A 27469-nucleotide genomic window follows, 5' to 3' on the forward strand; every position below is an offset into this window, starting at 1 on the left:
GCATATGTACCCTCTGCAACAACAGAAAGCCCAGAGAACCAGAAAAAAAGAGTTGGTATGATTATGGTGCCCAGAAGGTCCAAGCCCTCTGTGCCCAAGATCTGTGAGCCAGGGGAGGGATGAGGCTGAGGCTGCCATTAAGTGTGGCAGGGGAGGCAGAGGATGTGGTGACAAAGCTGTGAGAAAGCAGATGAGTTTTTCTGGTGCTCGTTGTGTGCCATCTTGCAGATTCTCACCCCTCTCCTCTCCGTTGATGTGGCATGGGCACCGAGGCCTTGACCTTCTGCACACCAGCACCTTCCTACAGTGTTTACCTGTGGCCTTGGGCTACATCCTCACCTCTCCCGCTGCCAAAGGGCTGGAGCCTTGCTCTGAGCACAGCTGTGCATCTCTTCTGATGAGGTGCCTGACACCTACACACACCCCAAAACAGGCTTTGCACCAGCACTGCTGCTGCAGGAGCCACGACGGCAGCAGGAAATCGTGTTGGTCTGGCCCCAGCCCCAGCTGAGCAGACCGAGCTCGTGGTGAGGAGTTTACTCGCTGGTCTGTTTGGCCGCAGCTGTGGCTGGACCGAGCACAGAAGCTCTCCGGGGCAGCACTGGCCGCTTCTTGCCCTCTACCAGAGGTTCCCTTAGCCCCCCTCCCCGCCGGGAAACTGAGGCGTGGAGCCAGGCTCGCCCTGGTCCTGAGAGAAGTGGCAGAGAAGCCCCCCCCACGCTTTCCCTGGCAGCGGCTCCGAGAGCTTCATCCCCGCCTCCAGCCCACCCCGCCGGGCTTACCGGGAGCGGGGCTGACGGTCGGGACCTCTGCGGGGGCTACGCGCTTCCAGACACCCCCCACCCGCTCCCCCTCCTGCCTCAGTTTCCCCCGCGGTGCCCGGACGGGGCGGCCCCTCCCGATCCCCGCCCCGGCCGCATCCCCGGTGCCGGCCCCCGCCCCGCCGCCGCTCAGCGCCCGCGGCTGCCGGGCCATGGAGCTCATCGAACTGCGGGAGCTGCAGCCGGAGCCGCGGCCGGGCCGGGGCCGCCTGGAACGGACCAACGCGCTGCGCATCAGCCCGGCGCGCCGGCCCGGCCCCGGAGCGCACCCGGACCCGCGCCTGACGGCGGCCCCGGGCGCCGGGCACCGCTTCGAGCCGCGGCGCCGCGGGCTCCACACCTGGTGCGACCTCTGCGGGGACTTCGTCTGGGGCGGCGGCAGGAAGAGCCTCCAGTGCCGCCGTGAGTACCGCGCCGGGCCCCGGGCCCCCCGCCACCCTCACCGGGCACAGGGCATCCTGGTAGCGGGCACCCCCACTGAGCACCGGGTCTCCCACCGGGTATCCCAGCAGCGGGCACCCCAGGCACTGAGCATCCCGGTACGGGGCAGTCCCACCAGGCATGGGCATCCCTGTACCAGCCACACTCACTGGGCATGAGCATCCCAGCTCTGGGCATCCACCCCAGGCACTGAGCATCCCGGTACAGGGCAGTCCCACCAGGCATGGGCATCCCTGTACCAGCCACACTCACTGGGCATGAGCATCCCAGCTCTGGGCATCCACCCCAGGCACTGAGCATCCCGGTCCGGGGCAGTCCCACCAGGCATGGGCATCCCTGTACCAGCCACACTCACTGGGCATGAGCATCCCAGCTCTGGGCATCCACCCCAGGCACTGAGCATCCCCACACCAGGCACCCACGTGGGCCATGGGCATCTTGATACCAATTAGCTTCACCAGGCATCCTGGTACTAGGCACCCCCACTGTGTAGTGGGCATCACCATAGCAGGTACCAAACTGGGTACCAGGCCTCTCTGGGCACCAGCCATGGCCACTGGGCATCAGACATCCCAATACTGGGCACATGCACTAGGCACTGGGCAGCCCCATACCAAAGAGCCCTACCAGACACCACAGGTACTGGGAACCCACCCTGGGCACCAGGAAGCCTGGTACCAAGCACCCACACCAGGTGCTGGGCATTGTGATACCAGGCACCAGGGATCCCAGCACCAGGCACCGAGCATCCCAGCCATCAGGCTCCCATGGTAGCCAGCCCAGGATTGGAGCAATGTCACTGTGGTGCTGGCCAGCAGCTTGGCACAGCACCATGTCATACGTGGGTGCTTCCACCTGAGCCTTCAGCTTGGGCACAGCATGGACAGGCAGCTGGCACCAGACACTACATCAGCTCTTGCCCCATCAGACACCAGAACCCTCCCCAGCACAGCTGCTGCCCTGACACCCAGGGCTATGGTGGTGACACTGATCCTGTCCCTGTCCCCAGACTGCAGCTTCACATGCCACTACCGGTGCCGGGCCCTGGTGCGGCTGGACTGCAGTGGCCCCCCGGGTACCGGCGAGGAGGAGGATGGCACCGAGCAGGCACTGGAGAAGGACACCAACGTGGTACGGCCTGGCCTGTGTCTGCAAGGGAGGGCACAAGCTGGGGAGGGGATGACGACACACAACCATGGGGCTGCCAGGCTGAAGGTGGCTGCGCTGGGCTGTGCTGTGCCAGGCTAGGCAGTGCCAGACTGTGCTGAGCCACGCTGGGCAGTGTCAGGCATTGCTGAGCCATACTGGGCAGTGTCAGGCATTGCTGGGCTGGGCTGGGCTGTGCCAAGCCATGCTGGGCTGTGTGAGGCTGTGCCATGCTGGGCTGTGCCATGACAGGCTGGGCTGGACTGTGCTGTGTGAGGCTGTTCCATGACAGGCTGGGCTGGACTGTGCTGTGTGAGGCTGTGCCATGCTGGGCTGTGCCATGACAGGCTGGGCTGGACTGTGCTGTGTGAGGCTGTTCCATGACAGGCTGGGCTGGACTGTGCTGTGTGAGGCTGTGCCATGCTGGGCTGTGCCATGACAGGCTGGGCTGGACTGTCCTGTGTGAGGCTGTGCCATGCTGGGCTGGGCTGTGCCAAGCCATGCTGGGCTGGGCTGGGCTGTGCCATGACAGGCTGGGCTGGACTGTGCTGTGTGAGGCTGTGCCATGCTGGGCTGGGCTGTGCCAGGCTGTGCTGTGCTTTGCCGTGCCGTGCCGGGCTGTGTTGTGCTGTGCTTTGCCGTGCCGTGCCGGGATGTGTTGTGCTGTGCTTTGCCGTGCCGTGCCGGGCTGTGTTGTGCTGTGCTTTGCCGTGCCGTGCCGGGCTGTGTTTTGTCGTGCCGTGCCGTGTTGTGCTGTCTTTTGTCGTGCCGTGTCGTGCCCAGGCCGGGGCACGGGCGGGCTGTGGCGGGTGAAAGCCCCGCCGGAAGCGGGGCCGCGCCGCACCGCCCCCAGCCCGCGTCAGCCCCACGGGCGGGGCGGGGCCGGGCCGGGAGCGGGCCGGGCGCTGCGCTGAGCCGCGATCGGGACAGGCGCGCCATACGCACCGCGCTGAGCCGAGCCGGTACCGGGACTGCGATAGGGACCGGGCGGAGCTGAGCCGGGACAACGAGCGGGGCCGGGCGGAGTCGAGCCAGGATAGGGACCGCGACGGGCACCGAGCGGAGCCGAGCCGGGACGAGGAGCGGGCCGAGCCGAGCCGGGGCGAGAGGCGGGCTGAGCCGAGCCGGGAGCGCACTGAGCCGGGCCCCGGCCCGGGGGCCGGCCGGGCTGGCGCGGGGCCGCGCGTGCCCGTGTGCCCGCGGGCTCGGCGGGGCCGCGGGGCGGGCGGGGCGGGCCGCCGCCACCGCCGTGCCCGCACCCGTGGCCGGTGCCGGGGCGGGAGGCGGCGGGTCCGGGGGCTGCGGGGCGGCGGCGGCTCTGGCGCTGCGGCGGGGCGGCGCGGGGGGTACGGGGGGCAGCACCGCCAGCAGCGGCTACTGCAGCCAGGAGGACTCCGACTCCGAGCCCGAGCTCTTCTACACCGCCCGCACCTCCCTCGGCCGCCGCCCGCGCCGCCGCCAGGTCGGTCCCGGGCCGCCGGCCATGACGTCATGGGGTTCTGATGACGTCACCGGGGGAGCGCACCCCTCCACTCGGGGCTCGGTGCCGGGAGGGGGGCGAGGGTGAGGGTGGGCTTGGCGCGGGGCCAGATGTCGCCCCACCGTGGGGAATAGACGGGGGGTGGACACGGTGCTGGAGGTGAGCGTGCCCCTGCTGTGGGGCAGGAGCGGCGCTGAGCACGGCCGTGCTGGGCAGTGAGCGTGAGCTACGGGGCAAGTGCGTGGCGATGCCGGGGGGCACGGCGGGTGTGATGCTGTGTCCTGTTGGATGTGATGCTGTGGGGTGAGCGGGGCTTTGCTGCCTGGTACGGCCACCCCACAGCCCCCCAGGGCTGGAGTTGCTGCCGGAGAGGGCTGAGGACAGTGCTTGGGGGTGCCAGGGTGAGTCCTCCCCGGGCAGCCCCACAGCTGTCCCCATCCTGCAGGGCCCCCAGCAGAGCCTGTGTACTGTGGGGTGGCCGCCGAGGTGGGAGTCCCAGGTGTTCCCCAGCCCCATGGCGTCACGGGGACGTGTGCAGTTCTGCGCGGCAGCTCCGCGGCCTCACATACATACTCATTACTGAGTGCTGGCGGCAGGGGACGCCGAGCCGGGACGCCTGGGTCTCCCTTGGGTGGTGCTGGCGCTTTGAAGTGGGTGCCAGAGGCATGGGCAGGCTGCACCCCCAGCCCGGCCCTCCTGCCCCGAATTCTGGGGCATCCCTGCGGGCACCCAGCCCTCCCCGGTGCCGGGCTGGCGGCTGCCGGCGCTCTGCCCCAGGGACAGCGCTCTGATCTGGGCTGCCGGGAGGGGACGCCCGGCCCCGGAGTGCTCTGCAATGGGTTCACCCATCCCTGCAGCTCCGGGCACAACGGCTGGGGGTGGGGGGGAGTGGCCGGCCCCCCGTCTCCAGAGCAGAGCAGGGGCCGCAGTGAGCTCGGCCGGACTTCCCCAGCACGGCCCTGCTCAGCGCCAGCCGGGCTGATGCAACCCCACGCAACCGCCTCAGCCTGTGTGTCAGCCGGCGTTTGGGGGCGGGCTGGCGGGCGGCAGGACGCTGGGGCCGCCTCAAGGGTCCTCCCTGGTCACTCATCCCGGCTGCTGTCGTGCAGGATGAGCCCAGCGAGTGGGAGAAGACAGAGCTGGACCAGGCGCAGGTGGAGCAGCGGATCAAGGAGTACAACAGCCAGATCAACAGCAACCTCTTCATGAGCCTGGTACGGGACCAGTGCAGGGCTAGGGAGGGTCACGGTGTCCCGCCCTGGCCCCGCTCACCTCTTGCCCTGTGTCTCCCAGAACAAGGATGGCTCCTACACTGGCTTCATCAAGGTGCAGCTGAAGCTGGTGCGTCCCGTGTCGGTGCCGGCCACCAAGCGGGTGCCCTCACTGCAGGCCGGGCGGTCGGGGCAGCGCACGCCGGCCGTGAAGCGCCGCACGTCCTTCTACCTGCCCAAGGGCACCGTCAAGCACCTGCACATCCTGTCGCACACCCGCGCCAGCGAGGTCATCGATGCCCTCCTCCGCAAGTTCACCGTCGTCGACAACCCCCGCAAGTTCGCCCTCTTTGAGAGGTCCGAGAAGGATGAGCAAGGTAGGGCCCCGGGGCGGCCTTGTCCTTGTGGTGGTGGCCATGTCCCCGTGGTGGCAGCTTCCCTTCGGCAGCAATGGCCTCGTGGTGGCAGTGTCCCCAGGGTGGTGGTGTCCTTCGTGGTGGCAGCATCCCTGTGGCAGCGGTGTCCCCATGGTGGCAGTGGCCTCCCTGGCAGCGGTATCCCTGTAGTGTCAGCTTCCCCTGGGCAGCATCATCCCTGTAGCAGCAGTGTCTCCTATGGCAGCGGTGTCCCCATAGTGGCAGCATCCCTGTTGGCGGTGGTATCCTCCTTGTTTACAGTGTCCCCAGTGGCTGTGGGAGTGTCCCCTATGGCTTCACTGTCCTCCATGGTGACATCCCCATAGTGACAACCTCTCTGTAGCAGTGGTATCCTCCCCTTTGATGGCAATGTACCCTGTCACCCCATGGCAGCACTGTCCCCCGTGGCTGTGATGTCCACATGGTGGTGATATCCCTATAGTAGCAGCATCCCCATGGTAGCAGCATCCCTGTAGCAGCAGCAGCAGTAGCATCCCCTTAGTGGCAGTAGTGTCCCCATGGTGGTGTCTCTGTGGCGGTGTCCTACCCGTGACACTCAGCTGCTGTTGCAGTGTACCTGCGGAAGCTGGGTGATGAGGAGCAGCCCCTGCGGCTGCGGTTGCTGGCTGGCCCCAGCGAGAAGGTTCTCAGCTTCGTCCTGAAGGAGAACGAGACTGGGGAGGTGAACGTGAGTGTGGGGATAGGAAGGGGATTGGCGGGGGGGGGGGTCATGCCACGTCCCCATGGTGATGCCAGCCCGTGTGCCCGCAGTGGGACGCCTTCACGCTGCCGGAGCTGCACAATTTCCTGCGCATCCTGCAGCGGGAGGAGGAGGAGCATGTGCGCCAGCTGCGGCACCGCTACGCGCGCTGCCGCCAGAAGATGCAGGAGGCGCTGGCCACGCACACGCCGGGATGACCGCGCCGCCGGCACCCGTGGCCAGCCAGCGCGCCGGGACCCTCGCCTGCCGGCGGGTGGGGGCACCGGGGGATTAGGGGGTGGATCGGGGCTCCCCGGGACCCGCCGGGCCGTGGCGGCCCCCATGGGGCTGGCCCGGGGAGTGGGGGTCCCCGCGGTGAGTCAGTGTCCCCAGGGGAGGCGGGGCATCGAGGACCAATAAAGGCATCTTGGTGACGAGGCCTGGCGTGTGGCATGTGGCTGTCGGGGAGGCCCGGGACGGACTGGGGTGGGAAGGGACACGAAGCGGCGGGCGGCAGCGGCGGGACTCGAACCGGCGACCCCCGGGCTCCCGCCGGCGCCGGGCGGGACACCCACGTGACGCAGGCACCGCCCCCCTCCGGCGTCACGTGCCGGGGGCCTGGCGGGCGCCGGAAGTGGCGCGGCCGCGGCGGCGCGCGCAGGCGGCGCTCGGTCGGTGTCGCCGGGCGGCTCGGCGCCGCTTCCCCCCGCCCCTTCCCCCGGCCCCGCCGCCCCCCGCCATGGGCGCCAGCGGCTCCAAGTCGCGGGGGCTGTGGCCCTTCGCCTCGCCGGCGGCGGGCGGCGGCGGCGCTGAGGGCCCCGGCGGGCAGCAGGCCCTGGCCCGGGCGCGGGCCGCGCGCGCCGCCACCCCGTTCGTCTTCACGCGCCGAGGGTGAGAGGCCGCGGCGGGAGGGGGCGGGGGGACACGCGGCGGTGCGGGCCTGCCCGAGCACCGGCACCGGTTTAGCGCGGGGACAGGCCTCGGCCCTCGCCGGCAGCGGGCGGCCGCTGCAGCCCACGAGAGGTGGCGGTGCCGGGCTGCCCCGCGGCCCTGCCTGGCTCTGGGCGCGGGAAGCCGGGAGCTGCCGGCAGGCGCTCACCTCGCCGCTCCCCTCTCCTCCCGGCAGCTCCATGTATTACGATGAGGATGGGGATCTCGCCCACGAGTTCTACGAGGAGACAATCGTTACCAAGAACGGGAGGAAGCGCGCCAAGCTGAAGAGGATCCACAAGAACCTGATACCTCAGGTAACGTGTGGAGAAGGGTGGAGGAAAGCAAGCGCCAAAGTGCCGCCGTGATTGCTTTGTGGGACCTCCAGCATGTGGGCCTTCTGCCTCGGGGCATCTTGTTGATGGGGAAGGCAAAGGTTTTCTGCTTCAGAACTTTGGCTCCTGTGTCCTGGCTCACACGTGTGTCACCTACTGAGGCTGTGGCAGGAGAGGGAGAGCTGCTGACACCTTCCACTCTGCTTTTCCAGAGAAAAGCAGTGCCCCAGCCTTTTAGAGTTGCCAGACTTGGGAAGACAGCTCAGCTGGGCCTGTGTTATGGGGCACGGAGTGCCAGGCAGCCGTGCTGAGGGATCCTGACCCCATTCCCCAATGTATGAGGTGTTGCAGAGAGCCAGGCTCAGGATCAGCAGCCAAAGCCCCTCACTCGCTGTTGTGAGCACACATGTTCTCCCCACTGCTGAGTAGTGACAGTGCTGTTGACAACTATGACACTTGCACCTCAAAGCAAAAGTCTGCTCTTAAAATAAGCAACTGGGGTGAAGCTGGGCAGGGGCTAGGACACCACTTGAAGGTTTCGGTACAGAAGAAAAAGAGCTTCCATATAGGGAGTCATCTGGGGATGTAAGTGAAGAAAAGGGAGAGCTGGAGAGAGACCCTGCAGGAGTCTTTCCTAAGTAAGCAGAAAGGCATGGCTCTAGTAAATGCCTGCTGCAAGTGAGCAGCCTCCTGGCAGGATGGGACCCCTCTGGGTACTATGCAGGCAGTTACAGGGGGGAAGGATTCGGCCCTGCTCCCCAGTCTGGCATCCTTGCAGGACAGAGGCAGGCTTGGGCTGTGGGACTGTCTCTGCAACCCTCCTCGATGCGGATTGAAACTCACCCATCTGGAAAGCTCGGCTGAGCGAGAGAGAGCAGTTCCTGGCACTCAGTGCCCCTTTGCTAGCCCAGGTGTTTCTGTGGCTCTGCAAGTGCAGGCCTGGCTTCGAGCCCCCACTCCACCCCTAGCCCCCCCGCCCCATGCTGTAACAGGAGAAGGCTTAGCTGGAGCATGGGAAAGGCGCCTGGAGCTGGCGTGGGGGGAGCGTGCATTGAGCAGCCTCCCCTCTGGAGAGAAAGCTGCTTTTCTTGGGCGCCAGCTGCCCTGGCTGCTTTGTCTCAGAGAGCTCTTTTCATTCGTTTTAAATCCCGGGGATGAAAGGTGCCGGATGAAAAGCGCAGACGGCCAATATCTGCCAGTCACGCCCCAGCTGCTGCACGGGCAGTGCCTGGCAGAGCAGCTCCCTCCCTTCTCGCCCTGCTGAGCTCCGGCCCTGCCATGCGTGGCGGCTGCACTCAGCTCTCCAGGCACCAGTTCGAAGGGCAAAGTGCTGCTGCCCCACGTGCTGCTGCTGGGGCACGCCTGGCATCACAAGCGCCTGTTCCTGCAGGGTGTGGGGTGACTTGCAGGGTGATTGTCATTTGGTAGTCCTCCTCTGCTCACCACTCTGACTCTTCTTTCAGGGCATAGTGAAGCTAGAGCACCCTCGTATCCACGTGGATTTCCCGGTCATCATCTGCGAGGTGTGAGCCGCCAGACGTGGCTGCCTGCGGGTGAGAGGCACTGCCCCCAGCCCCACTGGGCCGTGTGCCCACCCAAGGAGGACTCTGGGAGGAGCTCTGCCCTCGCCTTGAGGTGAGGTGGGACGGGCTGGCGCTGCTTCTCCTCCTGACAGGAGATGGGTGACCTCGTGCAACGACTGCTTCAGAACATCCTCGCTTGAGTCAGGAGACTAAAGTACCTTTTGTAGCCTCTAGCCGACGTTTGATGGGTAACTGGAACTGCAAACGAGCTGCTGTGTTTGTTGGAGCTGTTAAAGGGAGAGTGAACCTGCACTTCTCACCAGATAAAATCCCCCCCCACCCCCGCTTCTCAGGTATGGGGCCCAGGGAGAGCCAGGGCAAGGTAATGTGCTGCCCAAGGCCCCTAGGGCCTGGCAGTGAGATGGCCAGTGCTGTGGTGTGTCGCTTGACACACAGGTCGATGATGTGCTGCTCCCCTGAGTGGTTCGTGGAGGGAGGATAACCGGGGCAGGCCGAGGGGCCGGTCTCCAGACACATCCAGCTGCTCCGTGCCTCCTGGGACGGGGACGGAGCCCAGGGGCCGCTCCCTTGGACCCTGGACTCTTCCCTCTGTGTGTTTCCCTGCTGATGCCAGCTCGGGGAGACCGGTTTGGCTGCTGCCCGAGGACCTGTGCGGCCCATGGGGGCAGCGAGGTGCCCAGCTCTGCAGCAGACTTGCCTCCCCATTACTGAGGCTGCTGCGGGGCCGGGCTGCTGGGCGAGGCGTCTCCTTGTCGTTGCCGTCTGGAACGTAACCTCCCGGTGGGGTGGGCCTTGACAGAGCCAAGCAGGAAGGAAATCATCTCTTTCCTCCCCGTCCCCAAAAACAATCGATTGGTGTGCCTGCCCCAGCCTGGAAATCTCCCTGGCGATGTGAACTCTGGTTCCTGCCGCGCCTCAGCTGGCGGCAGGAGGAGAAACGCGATGCACTTTAAAGGGAGGTGTCTTGCCCCGTCTCGGAAGGTCCTGCTCTTTTCTCCTCTTTCCTCACTCTTGAGAAGGTTGAGGTTGTGTTGGCAACACCAAAAAAACCTCTCACTCCTGTCCGTGAGCCCTGGGGTGCCGAGCCAGCTGCACAGGGTCAGGGAAGTGCCCGACCCGTACTGCCCCTCGCCAGCACCTCACCAGCTGCTGGCCCCCTGCTCGGCCACCCTGGGCTGGGCGGGTGCAGGAGGGCCGGTGACAGCAGGCACAGCTTTAACCCGGGTCAGAGCCTGCTCCCCGCAGCAGCCCGCTCGCCTTTCCTCCTCTTTCGTTCCAGAACTTATTTACTTTCTAAGCACTTCAGACGTTTGCTACCTCGATTTTTAATTTAAGCTGCTGGCACTTGGCTGCCGGCCCCGTCGGCGTCTCCGTTGGATGTACCCTCCCCTCCCTGGGCTGGATGTACCCTCCCCTCCCCGGGGCTGCATTCCCAGCTGGGAGAGATAACGGCATGGCTGTTGCCGTCTTCCTGTCACCACCTCTTTCCTCCACATCCCCCACCCGCTGTTTCCATCGACAGGAGCGAGCAGGGAGGGTGAAGCGGGCAGGGAGAGGCGGGTGTGCTGGTGGTAGCCCCTGTGCAGGGCAGGGCTCCGGCAGGGAGCTCGCAACACTGTGATGCTGGGCGCTGCTGTCGACATCTTTTGTTCTCCCGCTTGCTTGAAATGAGTCTTGTCTTAAAACAATCCCCCACTGAAGTGTTTCTTATTCACACCACCTGCTCTCGGGTTTCTCCCGGGCCGGGTCTCTCTGGGAAAGGCGTCCCTCGGGCTCTACAGGAGCTGCTGTCCCCAGGAAGAGGAGACAAAGCTGTGGCCAGGCTGCCTCCTTGCCCTGCTGCTGTTTGAGGGCACGGGAAGCTGCACCAAACCCACCTTCGGTACGAGGGGAAGGCAGAGGAGGAGCGGAGGGGGCCGGTGCCGTTTGCCTGCCCCGTTGGGGAGCCCCTCGCCTGGCGACCGGCCAAAATATCTGCTGACAAGGCAGGGCCTGAACCCCAGGGGAGGAGAGACCAAGACAGGCTTAGCAACGATGCTTTTGTCCTCTCTGACAGGCTGCCCACCCTTCCCCCCCCAAAAAAACCCCCACGCCTTCCTCCCCCACCCCGTGTCACCGGAGCAGCGGTGATCAGATCCCTCGCAGGCTGCCAACACGCTGCATCCTGCCCGGCCCGGCTCTCTCGCCCCCGCTGGCCCCTGGCCCTCCCGCCACAGCAGGGCCTCGGGAGCACCTGGAGGGATCTTAACAATGTGAAGGTCGCTGTAAATAGTATCTGTGTCCACTGTGGTGTTGGAGCAAGCAAAAAAAACCCAGAAACAAAAAAGGAAAGTTTTCCTTTCGATTCTTTTCTTTTTTTTTCCCCCATTTCCCTGCCCCTCGTGCTTCCCCGTGCGGACGTGTGGCCCATCCCTGCTCACCCACACTAGGCTCCTTGCTCCTCTAGCCTCTGGGTAGGGCTTGGGAAATGTACACTATTTATGGTCCTTCCTCCCAGTGCATCTGTCCACTTTTGTTAAATTTCAATAAAAGTATTTGTAGAGTCCCAAAGTCCAAGAGCTCTCTGACTGGGGAGGGGGCTGTGCCCCTGGGCAGGAGGGGTGGGCTGGTCGCTGCTGGTGGGTGCCCCTGTTTTTTCGGGAGGGGGGTGATTGTGAACACATGGCTGGACCAGTGGGAAAGGAGCCCTGAGTCATGGCCATTTCCAGGTGCTTCAGTTTAGCACATGGTGCTGGCTGGAGTTGGGGACTGTGTCTGAGTCTGCTTGTAGCTGTGTCACATCCTTTAAATCTACAACTGAAACACGCGTATATGGATACATGTCATTTTGTTCAGCTCTGGCTCCTCTCTCCCTTGTGGGGAGGGGGTGCTGGAAGGAGGGAGGCAGCAAGGCACCCCTGGGGCTCAGGGGCATCCCAGCCAGCCTCAAGCCGACCTCTTCCCACCCTTCTGCCCGAGCTCCTCAGCAGGGAGGATCTGCCTGCTCGCTCCTTTACCACTTGCTCTGCCAAATTCGTTAATCACTGGGGCCTGACGACTTTCTCGAACCCGGTGTGACCTCCAAGCGGGGCAGCTGTCCGGGGGGTGAGTGTGATCTCACCCTGTGCCCCACGTCCAGCCCCGGCAGCCCTGTAAATGTTTTCCTGTGGCTGCTGCCACCTCTCATCATTTCCTTCGCGCAGAAGCCGGCTCGGAAGTGAGCGCTGACGAAAGCCGTTCAGGGGTGTGAGTGGTGCGATGTGTCCTGCCAGCGCTTCGGCTTGCGGGGGACGAGGCTTTGGGACTTTTGCCTGTTGATTCATAGGGGACCCAACCCCAGAAGGGACAGATTGTGGTGGCCTCGAGGGGGTCTGGGTGTCTGTGCAGGGCATTATGGCTCAGTGAGGTTAAACAAGGCAGTGGCTGTGGCTTGCTGGCCCCATCAGCATCCCCGTGTCTGCCAGGACCACCCCAGTCCTCCTGCTGCCGGTGCCTGTGCCTACAGCCCCCAACCTGGGGCAGGGGTGGGTGCTGGCCTCTCCTCCCAGCTCCATGGCTGCTCCATCCCCAAGCCAAACTCCTCTCACACCTTGCCCCGACCTGCCTGGCACGAGCGGATGTGACTAATGTCCTGTGATCCGGTGGCTGAGGGGGATTCACAGCTGCCTGGCTGCTGTGCGGGGTACCTTGCCCGCTCCCCTCGCCCCGGTCTCTGCCCGCCTCCACTCTCCTGCCCACCTGGCAATGGCTTAAAATCACCTTACACTCAGTGGGGCAAAACAGGAGAGAGGAGGCTATGGCTTAAAATCACCTTACACTCAGTGGGGCAAAACAGGAGAGAGGAGGCTGGATCTGTCCAGCTGCCCTCTTCTGAAATCCAGGGTCTTCTCTGTGAGGAGGAAAACAGGCAGGCAACGCCAAACCCTCCTGCAGGGGCGGCAGCAAGGGTTGTGTTGAGGACTTCCAGCCCTTCCCACAGTGGAAAGCTGTGACCCCTCCAGCCACCCCGCTGCTGGGGCTGGTTACCTTTAGCACACAAGGCCATGGAGGATGGAAAATTTTAGGCATTTCTGCTGCCAGCTAAGGGAGCGTGTTTACTGCCTGGAGGGAAGGGCAGTACCCGCCGGGGCTGGGATTTCTTGGCTCCCCACAATCTCCCCCGAGGGTTTTGGCAGCCAGTGCCCGCCCAGTGGCTGAACTTCCCTGCTCCTCTCCTCTCGGTGCCCAGCATTGCCCACAGGCCTGGCTGAGCCTGGGGTGCAGCCTGGACTAGGAGCAGCCAGCCTGGACACTGCACCCATCCCAGCGGTACCATCACCCTCTCGGTGGGAGCTCCGCCTCAAAAGCTGCTGCCCAAGCGGGTCCCGCTAACTGGAGCCATCTGTGTGTGCCCACAGCCCTGAGCTTGGCACCGCCAGCACCAGGGGCCAGCACCAAACAATGCTGGGCTTGGCGCTCCCACCCGTTCCCCCAGGAGCTGGCGGGTGCTAGGGAGTGCTTCCGCAGATTCAGCCCCATTTCCTTCCCCTGCTGACCCCGGCACACCCTCGCGCTCCAGCCCCGCTGCTTCCTCTGCACGAGCACCCTGATGGCCCCCAGCCCACGGGGGCCAGAACAGGCAGGGGACAGGCAGCACACGGGCACTGCCACACAGCTGGTCCCTGAGCCCTGCCTGGCCCAACGCCCACCTGGGGGAACCCACCGCTGCCTTGGCAGTGCCTCGAAAAGGACACTCCTCCATCCCTGCTGCCCCCGTGACCCCCCTCATTCTCACCAGGCAGGAAACCTGCCGGGCTGTGGCTGAGTCAGCAGCACTGACTGCCCCGGCCCCACAGGACGTCCTGCCTGGCACAGCACTGTGCTGGGGACACCGCTGGTGTGGGGACACCACCACTCTGGGGACACCACCACTCTGGGGACACCACTGGTGTGGGGACACCATTGTGTGGGGTCACCACCACTCTGGGGACACCGCTGGTGTGGGGACACCATTGTATGGGGTCACTACCACTCTGGGGACACCATTGTATGGGGTCACCACCACTCTGGGGACACCGCTGGTGTGGGGACACCACCAGTTTGGGGACACTGGTGGTGTGGGGACAGCACCACTCTGGGGACACTGCTGGTGTGGGGATATCACCACTCTGAGGCCATCACCATTTCTGGGGACACTGCTGTTTTGGGGACATCACGGCCCTGGGGGACACAACCTTTTTGGGGTCACCAGCGTTTTGGGAGGGGCAGCATGATCCTGGGGACACCGTCCTGAGGTCGCCACCGTTCTGGGGTCACTGTGTGCCCGCCCGTGTCCGGGGTCGCTGTGCCCCGGGGACGCCGCTGCGGGCCCCCCGCGCCGCAGCCCCGGCCGCCCCCCGGCCCCCGCGGCGCCCCCTGGCGGCACCCCCGCGGCGCCCGCCCGCCCCCTTCCGCCGGCCGGGGGGCGGGGCCTCCCGGGCGCTACCAAGCGCGGCGGGACGGGGGGGGGGACACGTGCCATGCCCCGTCCCATAGCCCCACGGAGGGGGACGTGGAGGGGAAAGGCGAGGTGGGAGCCCGTCGCCGGCCCGCGCCTCTGAGGCCCCGCGGTGGTCCGCGCCGCCAGCCCGGCGCGCGGTGTGCGGGACGGGCGAGGCGAGGCGGGGCCGCGGCGCCCCCGCGGGTGGCGCGCGCCGCGCGGTTTAAAGCGGGCGGCGGGGGGGAGGCGGCGGCGGCGTGCGCGGTGTCGGGGGATGGCGTGAGGCACGGCGGGAGCCGGGCGGGGAGCGGGGCCGCGGGGGGCCGCGCCCCGGCGCTTTGTGTGCCGGCCTCGGACAAAGGAGGAGCCGCGCCGGCACCCGCGGGAGCGGCGCGGACGCAGACCGGCGCGTACCGACGCCGGGAGAGAGGGAGAGCGGGACCGGGATCCGGCGGAGCCGCTCGGGACCGGGATTCCCGGGAACCAGCCCCGCCGGGGACTCTGCTTGCAGCCCTCGGGACCTCCCTGTCCCGGGCGGGCGGTTGCGGGGAAGGGGCTTGGGACAGGGGCTGCGCCGGGGGGGCTGCGGCGGGAGCCGTCTCGCCGCCTGATCCGCCACCCTCCCGATCCTCCTGTCGCCGCCGTACCGGGCCCTCGCTGGGCAGGATGCGCGGGGGCTGCGCGGCGGCCGTGGCTGTGCCCTGGCTGGCCCTGCTGGCCCTGGCCCGGCAGACCCCTGAGAAGCCAACAGCCACCCCCATCCTCACCCGCCGGCCCTTCCTGGTGGCCTGGAACGTGCCCACCCAGGACTGCAAGCCCCGCTTCCAGGTGTCCCTCGACTTCAGCATCTTCGACCTTCATGCCTCCCCCAACGAAGGCTTCGTGGGGCAGAACCTGACCATCTTCTACAAGGAGCGCCTGGGGCTCTACCCCTACTACACCAGCCAGCACGTGGCTGTCAATGGTGGAGTCCCTCAAAGCAGCAGCCTGTCCGAGCACCTGGCCCGTCTCCAGGAGGGCATCAGCAAGTACATCCGCTCGCCCACCACGGAGGGACTGGCTGTCATCGACTGGGAGGAGTGGCGGCCCATCTGGGCTCGCAACTGGAAGCCCAAAGACATCTACCGGGAGGTGTCCCAGCAGCTGGTGCACGAGCGGCAGTCCAACTGGTCCCGGGAAGAGGTGAACAAGCAGGCGGTGTTTGAGTTTGAGTCTGCCGCCCGACAGTTCATGGTGAGAACCCTGCGCGTGGCCAAGAGCTTTCGACCCAAGCAGCTCTGGGGCTTCTACCTCTTCCCTGACTGCTACAACCATGACTACAGCAAGAACAAGGAGAGCTACACCGGGCAGTGCCCGGACGTGGAGAAGACACGTAACGACCAGCTGGCTTGGCTCTGGAAGGAGAGCACGGCCCTTTACCCCTCCATCTACCTCGACGTGGTCCTGGCTTCCACCCCCAACAGCCGCAAGTTTGTGCGGGCGCGGGTGATGGAGGCCATGCGCATCTCGCAGCAGCACCATGATGGCTACTCCCTGCCTGTCTTCGTCTACACCCGGCCCACCTACATCCGCAGGCTGGATGTGCTCAGCCAGGTAGGGCTGCACCATTGGGATGTCCTTGTCCCGAGCCCGGGGTGCCTGGACTCTGGGGGCAGCTGGGGTGGGCTCTCTGCCCGTGTCCCATGCTCACTTTCCTGGAGTGGTGGCTCTGTAGGCTGGTGTCCACCCTCACCACCTTGTGGTTTGTCTGTCTCTGCGTGGGGTGGGGAGCAGCACTCTTTGGCATGAGGTTGAGCCTGTGGAGCAGAAGTGGGCAGCCTTGCTTTCTTCCTCCCAAGGAGGGGATCATGGTGTGGGGATCACCAGCTCAGCCTCTCCACAGGTGGCTGATGAAGTGCCACAAACTACCCCATCCACCATGGGCAAGGAGTCTGGCAGCAGGGCTGGCACCAATGGCCTGGGAGGTGGCACAGGACTCTGGGGTTGGGGCAGCCAGGACCCTAGTGTATGTGAGCCTGCAGCCCCTGTGCTGGTGTGGCACCCGGGGAGGAAGGTGGTGGTGGGGAGCCATGTTCCCAAGGAGCTGGGACAGTCGTTTTTCCCTGTGGCCTGGAGCAGACACGGATGAATCTTGCTTCCCTGACCCCACAGTGTGCATCTGGGGGCACACTATGCTGGGGGTGCAGGGGCTGTGTTGGGTCTGTGGGCACTAACTGGGCTCTGTCTCCCCAGCCGGACCTGATCTCCACCATTGGAGAGAGTGCAGCGCTGGGTGCAGCTGGGGCCATCTTCTGGGGCGATGCAGACTACACCAAAAACCGGGTAGGTTTGGGGTCAGCATGCTCCTGGGGAGGTGGGTGATGAGTTGGGGGGGGTCACTTGTCCCCAGAGAAGAGGACTGGTGGCTTGGGGCTAAAGTGTTCTCTCTACCTGGGCTACTTGTCTCTCCCCAACATGCTCCTGATGCCTCCCTATCCCCCAGGACACATGCCAGATCCTGAAGACCTACCTGGAGGAGGACCTGGGCCGCTACATCGTGAACGTCACGACAGCAGCACAGCTATGCAGCACAACGCTGTGCCAGGGCCGGGGCCGCTGCCTGCGCCAGGACAGCACCGCCGACGTCTTCCTCCACCTCAACTCCAGCAGCTTCCAGCTGCAGCGCCGGGACAGGGAGCATCCCCAGCACCCCCTCTTCTGGGCCGAGGGGCAGCTCTCCCCCGCTGACACCCTCTTCCTACGGACCCACTTCCGCTGCCATTGCTACCAGGGCTGGCAGGGCAGCAGCTGCCAGGTGCCCGCTGGCCCTCACAGTCGTGCCCCTGGCCCCCTGGCACCGCTGGGACTTGGGGTGCTGTTGCTTCTTGCAAGCTGGCGCTAACCCCCTCCCTCCTGGACTAAGCTGGGCTCCCCTTGCACCCTGTTTTTGTGGTGGCTTAAGGGGCCTATTGAAGACATCTCTGCCTGGAGGCAGCTTGGTATGAGGGCTGCCCCTCTGTGTGGGGAGAGCTGATGGTTGCCCGAGCTCTGCCCATCCTGCTGCAGGGCAGGTTCCCCCCTGCGGGGATGGAGGTGGGGGGTAGGGAGGGGGAGGTTCCTCTCCTGTTGTAAGGAGAGGGATGGGGGCAAGGGGGCATGGGGGCAGGGAATGGGTGCTGTGTGGTGCTGAGCCCCTGTGCGCTGCCCCACACCAAAGTGCTTTACCTCGAATAAAGCTGGGTGGAGTGTGTGTGGGCTGTGGGCTCATTCTGGGGGAGGCACCCCTGCTCCCACGTGTGGCCTCCCGTGGCGGGGGGGGGAAGCAATGGTGGAGGTAGGTGTGGGGCACGGGGAAGGGGATGCCGTGTGTGGGAGCTTCCCGCGGTGGGGACAGCCCCGACTGGGCCACCCACGTGGAGGCGGCCGTGAGCCCGCCCCGCGCTCCACCTCCCCCTCCCACGCGTGGGCACAGCCCCTGGGACACGGCCCCGCCCCGCGCAGCGCGATCCGCGGGCACGGCAGGATCCGGCCCGGGGGTGGGTACAGCGCTGCCGGGGCCCGAGGCACCCCTGTCTCGCGTGGGTCCCGCCGCTGTGCCCTGGCAGCCGCTCCCTGCGCTGCCCCGTCCTTGGGGTGCCCCTGGGCACGGCCCTTCGCGGCACGACCACCTTCCAGCTGGCACCCCTCGGCTGCTGCGCCTGGTCCCCGACCGTGCGCTCCGTCCCGCGGCTGCTGTCCCACGCGTGAGTGTCCCCAAACCGTGCCCTTTCCCTCCCGTGACTGCTTTCCCCACGCGTGAGTGTCGCCAGACTGTGCCCTCTGTCCCGTGGCTCCTGTCCCCAACCCGTGCGCTCCTGTCCCCACGCGTGAGTGTCCTCAACCCGTGCCCTCCGTCCCGTGGCTCCTGTCCCCAACCCGTGCGCTCCTGTCCCCATGTGTGAGTGTCCCCAACCCGTGCGCTCCTGTCCCCACGCGTGAGTGTCCCCAACCCGTGCGCTCCTGTCCCCACGCTCCTGTCCCCAACCCGTGCGCTCCTGTCCCCACGCGTGAGTGTCCCCAACCCGTGCGCTCCTGTCCCCACGCTCCTGTCCCCAACCCGTGCGCTCCTGTCCCCACGCGTGCCTGTTTCCAGGCAGTACCCTCCCGCGCCACCGCGTTGCCCCCGGCTGCGCCCCGCCCGGTGCTGCGAGCTTCCTCCCAGCGGTGCCTTCCTCCTGTCCTGCCGTCTCACGGCCGAGCGGCACTTTCCCGGCGGCGCTGCCCGCCAGGCGCAGCCCGCGTCCGTCACCAAGACCTTGCCCCTCACACACCCCCCGCCCCGCGTCCTGGCCGCGCGTGTTTGCCTTTCCAGCGCGGCCCATCAGCGGGTGTTGACTCTGCGCATTCCTCCGCCCCCTGGCCTGTCGCAGCCGGGCAGCCACCGAGCTGGTGAGTTGCTGCCGGGCCACGGCGCTGAGCTCCAGCTGCTGATAGCTTTGGGGACTTGAGGTGGAGAGGTGGCCCTGGGCGACTGGCACCGCTTGGGGATAGGAGTGTGGATTAGCGCCGGCCCTGGCTTGAGCTGGGGATAAAAGGGTAGAGGTCTGTGAAGGTCTCAGCTGCTCTTGGCTCTCCTCAGGCAACTCAAGGACCCATCCTGCTTCTGACAGCACCATGGCATCGAGGTGGTCCTACTGGGTCCTCCTGCTGCTCCTGCCTGCTGTGGTCCATGCCAGGGGGCCTGGCCCCATCTTTGGCAACCGACCCTTTGTCACCGTCTGGAACATCCCCAGCGAGCACTGTGCCCAGTGGTACGGTGTCTCCCTCAGCCTGGAGGTCTTCGACATTGTGGCCAATAGCCATGAGTCCTTCAAGGGGCAAGACATCACCCTCTTCTATCTGCAGCAGCTGGGGCTTGTCCCCTACTACACATCGCAGGGGGTGCCAGTGAACGGAGGGCTCCCCCAAAATGCCAGCCTGACAGCCCACCTCCAGCAGGCCACCAAGGATATCAAGGTCACCCTGAGCAGCCCTGACTACAGTGGGCTGGCCGTCATCGACTGGGAGAGCTGGCGCCCGGTGTGGGCCCGCAACTGGGCCTCCATGAGCATCTACTGGGAGAAATCGAAGGAGCTGGTGCGGCAGCAGCACCCCGAGTGGCCCAGCCAGCGGGTGGAGGAGGTGGCCAAGCAGCAGTTTGAGCAGGGTGCCCGTGACTTCATGCAACAGACCCTGGAGCTGGGTCAGACCCTCCAGCCCGACGGCTACTGGGGTTTCTACGGCTTCCCTGACTGCTACAATGATGACTTCAGCCAGCTGCCCTACACCGGGCTGTGCCCCGAAGTGGAGAAGCAGAGGAACAAGGAGCTGGGGTGGCTCTGGAATAGTAGCCGGGCACTCTACCCCAGCATCTACGTACCCCCCCTCTTGAATGGCACCGACAAGGTGCTCCCCTACGTGCGCTACCGCGTGGCCGAGGCTTTTGCCGTCCAGCACAGCGTCCTCAGAGATGAAATCCCCGTCCTCCCCTACTCCCGCATCTCCTTTGATTTCAACGTTGACTTCTTCTCCCAGGTGATGGGCATGTGGGGATGCTGGGCACATGGGTCGGTGCTGGGGGTCTTTAGCTGTGCTGGGGCAGGAGCTTTGGGCACCTCTGACATCTCCTCTTCCCTTGGGTGCAGGAAGACCTGATAAACACCATCGGGGAGAGTGCAGCTCAGGGTGCTGCTGGCATCATCTTCTGGGGCAGCTTGGAGTATGCCAGCTCAAAGGTGAGTGAGGTGGGCGGCATCATGCCATTGGCTACGGGGACCCCCTGTTCCCAGGCTGTGACACCGCCTGCCCTTGCAGGAGATGTGCCTGAAGCTGAAGGACTACCTGGAAGGGCCGCTGGGTCACTATATCGTCAACGTGACAGCCAGTGCAGACCTGTGCAGCTGGAGCCTGTGCTCCGGCCGGGGCCGCTGCGTGCGCCGGGACAACCAGGAGGCCTTCCTCCACCTCCACCCCTCCCGCTTCGCCATCGACCTGCGGGCTGGCAAGCCCTGGGTGGTGACCCAGAGCCTCGAGTCTGCTGATGACGTCTCCCAGCTGGCTGAGGAGTTCAGATGCCAGTGCTATGACACATGGCAGGGACCCCGCTGTGACACCAAAGGCTCTGCCAAGTGACCTCCCCTCTCTCATGCCATGGACACCGGAGGGGGCAGGGTGACAACACTCAACTGCTAATAAAACCCATAAGCAAGCATCTCCTTGTCTTCTGCTACAGCACTTTTTGGGGTGAGAGGGTCCCCCAGAGACACTGGTGGTGGTTTGGGGTGCTGCCAAGGGCTGTGCGTTGGGCCAGAGGGTCTGGGAGCATCACACTTTAGAGAAGCCAGAAAACAGGAAGAAAACATATGGGAAAAGATATAGAAAGGAGAATAACTGGGGAAGAGGATGAGAAAGGGGAAAGGATGGGGAGTGGCCAGTGAGCAGAGGTGGTAGAGGTGAAAAACCATGCCTTTGGGGCTGTGGCCAGAGCCACCATTCCCCAGGCATGCAGAGCTGGTGTGTGAAACCAGTGTCCCACTTGGATTTTCTCCTAGACTTTATGAAAACCAGTTCAGGCCTGGAATGATAAGATTGATCCCTGATTTCTGTAACCCAGGCTGCTGACTCTGCAATGCCTATTGCATGGGACAAAACACAGCTTCCCTGTGCAGCTTAGATGGAGGTGTTGGCCCTCCTGGCAGAAGTTGAGCTATGGAAATATGGTCCAGCGTGTCACTTGGAGAGCCCCAGGTGAACCCTTGCTCTCCTGGCATGGCTTTGGGAGAGTGTCTCTGCAGAAAAGAGGACCTCTCATTCATAGATGTCATGGGGAAGAGCCTCTCTGGTGCATGCACCATGCAGCCCTCATCCTGGTTTTTACTCTCTAAAGCAGGACATTGCTCAGAAATGGTTCATCTAGTGACAGCACAGTTGCTTTTGCTTGGTGTTTGGGTAGTGAAATAGGAATCACCCTGGTGTGGTGCTGTGAAAAAAGGACGGGGTAACTGGAAAAGGTTTATTGTGCCAATGGTTTATTGCTATCTCTATTAAGCTGTCTATTAGCACTATTAATGAGACACTACTGACTTGCTGCTGGCTCTCTGTGCTCTCTCTAGCATGTGCTGGGCTGAGGTCTGTCTTCAGTGGGGTCATAGTTGCAGGTGGGGCAGCAGAGTTGCCTCAGCACAGCTGAGGCTGCTCTTCCCAGCACAGGCCCTACAAATTGTGAGAGAGTTGGGGCAGCATGTTAAATGCCATCCAAGGCTGGGCTGTTGGGTTGTGTCAGAAAGAAGAGGCTTTGAAAGGTGAGACTATGGCTGCCTGCTGCTCTAGAGGGCTCTGTGGGAGCAGCTGCCTGTGGGGATGGGGAGGTGCTGCCAGGGCTGGGAAGTGCTTCATCATCACATTGCTGGGTGTGTATGCCCATATGCCCCTAAGGAGCTGGGCTGTTGTGAGGGTGGCTTTCATCCATCTCTGCTGCATTCATGGCTCTCTGATTGAAGTTAACTCTCCTCTTACACCTTCCCAGCAGGTAGGGATGCTGTCTGGTAAAGCTGGGGTTGTAGTAGTAGAGTATCTGAAAAAAGCAAAGGAGATGAGTTAGCTGGAAAAGCCCAGGCTCTGAGAACTAAGACTCTGCATTGGAAAAGATGAGTGTGGGGACTGAAAGGGACTCTGAGGGAGGTTTGAAACCTACAGCTCCAGCTAAACTGTTCAGTGACAGTTGTGTTCAGGCATTGCCACGCCGGGGTTTGTGCTGTGTGTGAGCAGGGCACTGTACAGTTTTCCAAAGCTTAAGAACAGCTTTTAAAAGCCAGGTACCGTGACTTTTGAGGAACTTCAGTGTGGATGTGAGCAGGCAGTTAATGCTGTGGGCTTTAGATGCCTTTTCTCAGCACTCAGTCGGTGCCACAGGAAAGTTTCAGATTGGGTACAGCAAAGCCATGACAAGAAATCAGGCTACACTGAGTCTGTCTTTCCATCAAATGGGTTCAAACTCCTTGGCTATAACTGAACTGTAGTTGAGCTACATTTCTGCTAGTCAGAAAGACCAGCTCAAACCTTCCTGAAAATGACCTGAGAAGGAAATGAAAACCAGCCCACTTGCTACCAGACCCATCTCCTCTATTGCACGATCCTATTTGGTGTGAAGATCCATCTCTCCCCCAAGACTCTTATGAGTGTTAGTCAAAATGCAGAGCAACTACTGTACCTGGCTGTGAGCATAAGCTGCTGCTTCTTCTGCCAGACACTTGGGCAGGGAGGCAGACCCTGGGAAATCCTGGTGGATTTTGCTGAACCCATAGGTGTTCAGCTGTTGAACAAAACTCTTCCAGGTCCACACAGGGAAAATTTGCAGAGGTCCTCTCCTGCCCAGCACCTCCTTTTTGAAGAGTTCTTCATTGATGGCCACATATTTTCTTCTCTGACTCCACCAAACAGACTGAAACTGTCTGCTTTCCATCATTTTCCAGAGTTTCTGTAGAAAGCAGCCTTTTTTGGCATTGTGTCCATCACTGAGCAGCTGGACACCCCACTCCTCCTTTCTCTCTTGTATGGCCCCATCAGTGTGGGCTCTTTTCCCCTGTTCTGAAGGGTAGGGACAAGTCATGGCTGCTGGTTGCCACAAAGGGGATGGTGATTCTGAAGCAACCAGCTCCTTTGTAATTTCTTTTGCCCCAGCCAGAGCAGAGTTTGGTCTGTTGCTGGCTGGTGCCTTGGACAGCTGGGACTCATTCTGCCCATCACTGTGCTGCCTGTTCTGCCTCACTGATGTTAGAGTGTGACATTACAGTGATGTTTGACAATGGAATCTTGGCTGAAGGGGGCAGCCAGAGGATATGCAGAGCATATGCTGCTTGTCCCTGCCTGAGGCAGCAGCAGTGGGACCCCAGAGCTCAGCAGTCAGTGGTGCTGTGTGGGCAGCTACAGGTGCTGAGAGGAGTGGGGCTGCAGTAGGGAGAGGGATGGCTGCAGCCTTGAGCATCCCAGGGCCCCATCTGGGAAGCTTTCCTGTTGGGTGACTGCTGCAGAAACGTCCTTACAGCCTTTGCTGCCACTGAATGCTGACTGAGAGGAAATGTCACTCAAGCTGTTAAAGCCTTCTATAGTTTGTATGCTCTTAAATGCAAAGAGTAGCAGGAAGAAGCCTCTGCCAGGAACAGCCCTAGTCACAGGGAAAACCTTGGGGAAAAGGAGGAGAATTCCTCCAATCCTGCACTTTTTCTAGTGGCATCACAATCCAGAGCTAGGACAGGATGACAGCTGTTTCTGATGAGCAGAATCAAAGAGGGGAAACTGCTCATCAGTGACTTGCTGTTTCTCTCCTGGGGACAAGGTGGCTCCTGCCTTCCTGCTGGGCTAGTGCAATCCAGACACTTTAAGCCTAACAGTGGGGAGAGCTTGTGTAGGTGAACGCATCAGTTTTAGCGACAAAACCCTATGACCACAAAAACATTTCCACACATCTGTTTCAAAATCCTAGGGCTCAAATGTCTTTCAAAAAGCAGTGTCCTGGCTAGAATAACTTAGGGTTGTGAGCAGCCCCAGCACTCATATGGACCCCAATGATAACCAGCATTTGATTTCTGCTGACTTCTTCATTTCCATTTGTGACATTGAGTAAGGCTCTGAGAAGGTACCAATGGACACATGATCAGACCTTAGGATTCCCCAGTCACAGCTGTCAGAAACATGTACTGGGTTATTACCAAGCTCTTTGCCAAGCTGGCAGGCCCTGAAAAATTAGTCATAATTGGATTTTGTCCCAGAATGGATTGTTTGATTCTAATAGAGATAGTCTTGTAAATGTTGGACACAATATTAGCTTAGTGTTATGTGGAGTGTGATTGGGCTTAATGAAAATGCAAACTCACTCCTCCCAGGCTGCAGAGAATCTGGTATTTGCCATGTATTAAATACTGAAATTGAAAGCAAATTCACCTGGCTACTGACAAAAAGAAAATGACTATGAATTTCAAGTCCAGTTTGTGCCTGGAAAGTATTACAGTTGTGTGCTTGCAGCTTTTAATATGCTTCAAGCTTTCAGCTTCTGAGTGTCTGGTGCATAGTTAGGGGCTAATTTTGGGTTCTGCTGGGTATAGAAACTTATATTATCACAACCTATTAACTGAACTAAGCATTGAAATGGGCATGAGCTGCAGAAGGGTCTAGCACTGCCAGAAGCTGCATAAGCACCCCAAGAAATCCTGCCTCTGGGTGCTGGCTTGTGTCTTGTCTTAAATAAAAGTGAGGCTGGAAACCTAGACTAGCTCTTTTTCTTGTTGCTGAAGTAATGCAAACTTTGGCATGAGTACAGTTTGTCACCTTAGAATAGTAATTGTAAGTGTGTAAGAGGATTTGCTTTACTCCTCTTACTTACTGTAGCTATTCTTCAGTACTTGCTTCTTACATATTAAAGGCACCCAAGACACTGGATTTCATGTAATTTAGCTTGTCATACCCTAGACTCCAAGGAATAGGGACTAGAAAGAAACTGCACATCATGCCAACAGACAACTTCAAAGCATCGAACATCTGCTGGGTTGGGTTTTTCAGGTCTTAAAACCACACTATGGCTTGTAAATGTGTAGTGCTCTGCACATCCATCTGCAGCACCAGAGCCCGTGCTCAGTGGGAGCATTGCTGGAGAGGAGCCAGAGAGAGAGGTGTCACAGCAATCCCACAGCAGCCCCAAGCCTCTGTGTGGCTCAGTTCTGGCTGCTCCAAGTCTCAGGTGGAGTATGCTCACAGTGCAACGGTGCCAGCTTCTGTTTTCTGTGCTTGAGATGACCAAGAGATCTGCTGTACTCGGAGCTTGCTTGTTACAGGGTTCACACAAAACTGATTTCTAGGTATTTTTCCACATGCTGCTTGAAGAAATAAGGGCAGTCTGCCACTGAAAACTTATATTGCCTAGATTTTTGTTTCAACAAGTGTTTTTTTGTCTAGGCAGCTTAAGGCACACATTACCTCCAAAAAGAGTTTATCATAAGTACTTTCTATGGTTAACTAACCCAAAGAGAAACAGTTGAACTGCTGATGACTCCAAAATGAGATTCTTTTACGATCTAGAATGAGGATGCTGATAGTGAGAAGCCTGTAAGTGCTTTGACATGACCAGGACATGAAGCAGTTTAGCTGAATGGCAAGGTGTAGATTAATTCTTGCATGGAACAGATGGAAAAAAACCCCTCCCAAACAATCCACAGGCTTTTCAGATACAAGTTGGAAATTAGAAGCCTGTTAATTAGCTAATAGGAAAAGTTATTGTCTGCCCTGTACAGCGACTAAAAAGGTCAAAATTATTAAAGACAGAGATTTGCCATATTGTTAAAAGTTAGTTTGGTCAGACACTGAGATACTGTTGTGGGTTTTGTCCTTGCATTAACAGCCCATGCCTATGGTTAGACAACTAAGAGGGTGACTGCATTTTGAAACCTCAGAAGTTGTTTTGGGACCCCACTGGTTATCATTTCCCATTGCACTTCACTACATCCAAAGCTTTGGACAGAAGTAATGAAACCAAAATCAGAAGGATGAGAAGCAGGTTCTTGCAGACTGCTTCTCCTACAGTCCTTGCAGCTGAGTGCTTCTCCTGCAGCTTTTGGACTCAATGTACAAGTACAAAGCTCTTTTGGAAGAAGCAGGTCAAGCAATAACTGTGTGGCTTGAAATGAAATAGATGGCATGTGGGTCTTTAAAATGCATTTGATTGCATTTACATTGCAGTGGAGGCTTATGGTGCTCCAGTGCTGATTACCAGGAGCTCAGGTTGCTTTGTACGCATGCGAGCACTCTGCTGCTAAAGAAAAACAGAGGAGCATTGGGTGCTCTGCTTTTAGAGGAGATGCTGAAAACCAGTACCAGGTTGGTGGTGTTAGAAACATCTGAGCAGAGACATGCTTTTGGCTGAGGTTTCTGAACTAGCAAGCACCTGCTACCTGTATGGAAAGTGGCACAGCCCTAGGGATGAGGAGTGAGCAAAAACATGTTGCTACAACTGCCTTGATGTTGGGCTGCATGAAGTGGCTGCACAGCAAGGTCAACCTTAATCCAGCAGAAGTTCAGCACCAACACAAGTTCAGTAGAAGACATGGCAATCAGAGGGGAGGCCAGGCTCCACCAGAGCATCAGCAGAGGCAGCTGCTCCAGTGAGCCCTGAAGCATGGGGATGTCCGAGTCTAGGAGTGGGTTTTGATTGTGCTGTTTAGTTGCAGTTACAGAAAGTCTGCCTAACTACCAGTCAAGGACCATTCTGCTGTATCCAAAGTTTACAGGTGAGCAGCTCACCCAGCCATAGCAGCTAAGAAGACTTGGAGAGAGAGGTCTCTCAGAGAAACATGAGGCCAGGAGGAGGTGACAGCACAAAAACTGCCTCCAAGGACACTTGGATGCGTGAGCAGCTTAAGGAACTATCCAGAGCAACAGAGATTTCGTTGGCTTTGAGTAAAGCAGACCCTCACAGAGGCCAATAGCATCAAGGATGTGCACAAGCCTTCCTTGCTTCCCTGTTTAAACTTGCAACTTTTTTTCATGTGCTATGTCAAAGTTCACCTCTGATTCCTGTTTCGAAGGTGAAATACCAACCCCTGCAGAAATCATTTCCAGAAGCTTGAATGTAAAACCCAGTAACTAAAACCCAGCTCAGTCTGTCATCCTTTTGCTCACTCAGGGCAGTGCTGACTTGAACACAAGATCATCCAGCTACCAGTTACCTAAAATGAAAGTGTCTCTTCCTTAGAGTCTCTTTGTACTTGGGGTTTGTGTTTGAAAATCCCTCTCTTATCTTTTCTCTTGCTCAAATGTTTCTAGGAAAGATCTAAAAGGATATAGGAAGATCTAAAAAAAGATCTAAGAAGTATCTAACCCAGTGTTCCAGTATCACAGACGTTGCTGTTGTGCTGGATTTGGCACACCTTGTTTCAGAGCACTAGCAGGGATATCAGTCTCGTTCCTCTGACTCAACAGATTGCAATGTCAGAAGTTACTTGAAAAAAACCACCCCAGTAAACC

General features: G+C 61.0%; 4 protein-coding genes across 6 annotated transcripts; all 4 read left to right on the forward strand.

Annotated features, from left to right (window-relative positions):
• The first annotated feature begins 954 nt into the window (after window positions 1–954).
• On the forward strand, window positions 955–6652 carry RASSF1 (Ras association domain family member 1). The gene is made up of 6 exons (XM_062008724.1): window positions 955–1223; window positions 2272–2393; window positions 4998–5102; window positions 5182–5476; window positions 6088–6203; window positions 6287–6652. The coding sequence occupies exons 1-6, from the start codon at window positions 974–976 to the stop codon at window positions 6431–6433; spliced, it is 1035 nt and encodes a 344-aa protein (XP_061864708.1). The 5' UTR covers window positions 955–973; the 3' UTR covers window positions 6434–6652.
• Window positions 6653–6883: 231 nt separating this feature from the next.
• TUSC2 (tumor suppressor 2, mitochondrial calcium regulator) lies at window positions 6884–11574 on the forward strand. 2 transcript variants are annotated; one of them, XM_062008609.1, is made up of 4 exons: window positions 6884–7106; window positions 7342–7462; window positions 8944–9033; window positions 9156–11574. In XM_062008609.1, the coding sequence occupies exons 1-3, from the start codon at window positions 6955–6957 to the stop codon at window positions 9007–9009; spliced, it is 339 nt and encodes a 112-aa protein (XP_061864593.1). In that variant the 5' UTR covers window positions 6884–6954; the 3' UTR covers window positions 9010–9033; window positions 9156–11574. The 2 variants fall into 2 exon arrangements, with proteins under 2 accessions (XP_061864593.1, XP_061864592.1); XM_062008608.1 differs by having other exon boundaries at window positions 6885–7106; window positions 8944–11127.
• Window positions 11575–14729: 3155 nt separating this feature from the next.
• On the forward strand, window positions 14730–17545 carry HYAL2 (hyaluronidase 2). The gene is made up of 3 exons (XM_010202287.2): window positions 14730–16054; window positions 16694–16783; window positions 16944–17545. The coding sequence occupies exons 1-3, from the start codon at window positions 15128–15130 to the stop codon at window positions 17340–17342; spliced, it is 1416 nt and encodes a 471-aa protein (XP_010200589.2). The 5' UTR covers window positions 14730–15127; the 3' UTR covers window positions 17343–17545.
• Window positions 17546–17595: 50 nt separating this feature from the next.
• On the forward strand, window positions 17596–20671 carry HYAL1 (hyaluronidase 1). Of its 2 annotated transcripts, XM_062008607.1 has the most exons (5): window positions 18102–18183; window positions 18792–18868; window positions 19059–19993; window positions 20104–20193; window positions 20273–20671. In XM_062008607.1, the coding sequence occupies exons 3-5, from the start codon at window positions 19094–19096 to the stop codon at window positions 20588–20590; spliced, it is 1308 nt and encodes a 435-aa protein (XP_061864591.1). In that variant the 5' UTR covers window positions 18102–18183; window positions 18792–18868; window positions 19059–19093; the 3' UTR covers window positions 20591–20671. The 2 variants fall into 2 exon arrangements, with proteins under 2 accessions (XP_061864590.1, XP_061864591.1); XM_062008606.1 differs by lacking the exon at window positions 18792–18868 and having other exon boundaries at window positions 17596–18183.
• Window positions 20672–27469: the final 6798 nt, after the last annotated feature.

This window comes from Colius striatus, chromosome 15 (assembly GCF_028858725.1).
Source record: "Colius striatus isolate bColStr4 chromosome 15, bColStr4.1.hap1, whole genome shotgun sequence".
NCBI classification, from domain to species: Eukaryota; Metazoa; Chordata; class Aves; order Coliiformes; family Coliidae; genus Colius; species Colius striatus.

What these genes read in the sequence shown, in the direction of transcription:
- TUSC2 (XM_062008609.1), top strand. Translation starts at nt 6,955, where the DNA reads ATGGGCGCCAGCGGCTCCAAGTCGCGGGGGCTGTGGCCCTTCGCCTCG. An exon ending in TTCGTCTTCACGCGCCGAGG is followed by an intron (nt 7,107 to 7,341) that starts GTGAGAGGCCGC and finishes TCCTCCCGGCAG; the next exon opens with CTCCATGTATTACGATGAGG. An exon ending in ACAAGAACCTGATACCTCAG is followed by an intron (nt 7,463 to 8,943) that starts GTAACGTGTGGA and finishes CTCTTCTTTCAG; the next exon opens with GGCATAGTGAAGCTAGAGCA.
- HYAL2 (XM_010202287.2), top strand. Translation starts at nt 15,128, where the DNA reads ATGCGCGGGGGCTGCGCGGCGGCCGTGGCTGTGCCCTGGCTGGCCCTG. An exon ending in GGCTGGATGTGCTCAGCCAG is followed by an intron (nt 16,055 to 16,693) that starts GTAGGGCTGCAC and finishes CTGTCTCCCCAG; the next exon opens with CCGGACCTGATCTCCACCAT. An exon ending in CAGACTACACCAAAAACCGG is followed by an intron (nt 16,784 to 16,943) that starts GTAGGTTTGGGG and finishes CCTATCCCCCAG; the next exon opens with GACACATGCCAGATCCTGAA.
- HYAL1 (XM_062008606.1), top strand. Translation starts at nt 17,766, where the DNA reads ATGGTGGAGGTAGGTGTGGGGCACGGGGAAGGGGATGCCGTGTGTGGG. An exon ending in CCGCGGCTGCTGTCCCACGC is followed by an intron (nt 18,184 to 19,058) that starts GTGAGTGTCCCC and finishes GGCTCTCCTCAG; the next exon opens with GCAACTCAAGGACCCATCCT. An exon ending in ACGTTGACTTCTTCTCCCAG is followed by an intron (nt 19,994 to 20,103) that starts GTGATGGGCATG and finishes CCTTGGGTGCAG; the next exon opens with GAAGACCTGATAAACACCAT.
- RASSF1 (XM_062008724.1), top strand. Translation starts at nt 974, where the DNA reads ATGGAGCTCATCGAACTGCGGGAGCTGCAGCCGGAGCCGCGGCCGGGC. An exon ending in GTCCGAGAAGGATGAGCAAG is followed by an intron (nt 5,477 to 6,087) that starts GTAGGGCCCCGG and finishes CTGCTGTTGCAG; the next exon opens with TGTACCTGCGGAAGCTGGGT. An exon ending in ACGAGACTGGGGAGGTGAAC is followed by an intron (nt 6,204 to 6,286) that starts GTGAGTGTGGGG and finishes GTGTGCCCGCAG; the next exon opens with TGGGACGCCTTCACGCTGCC.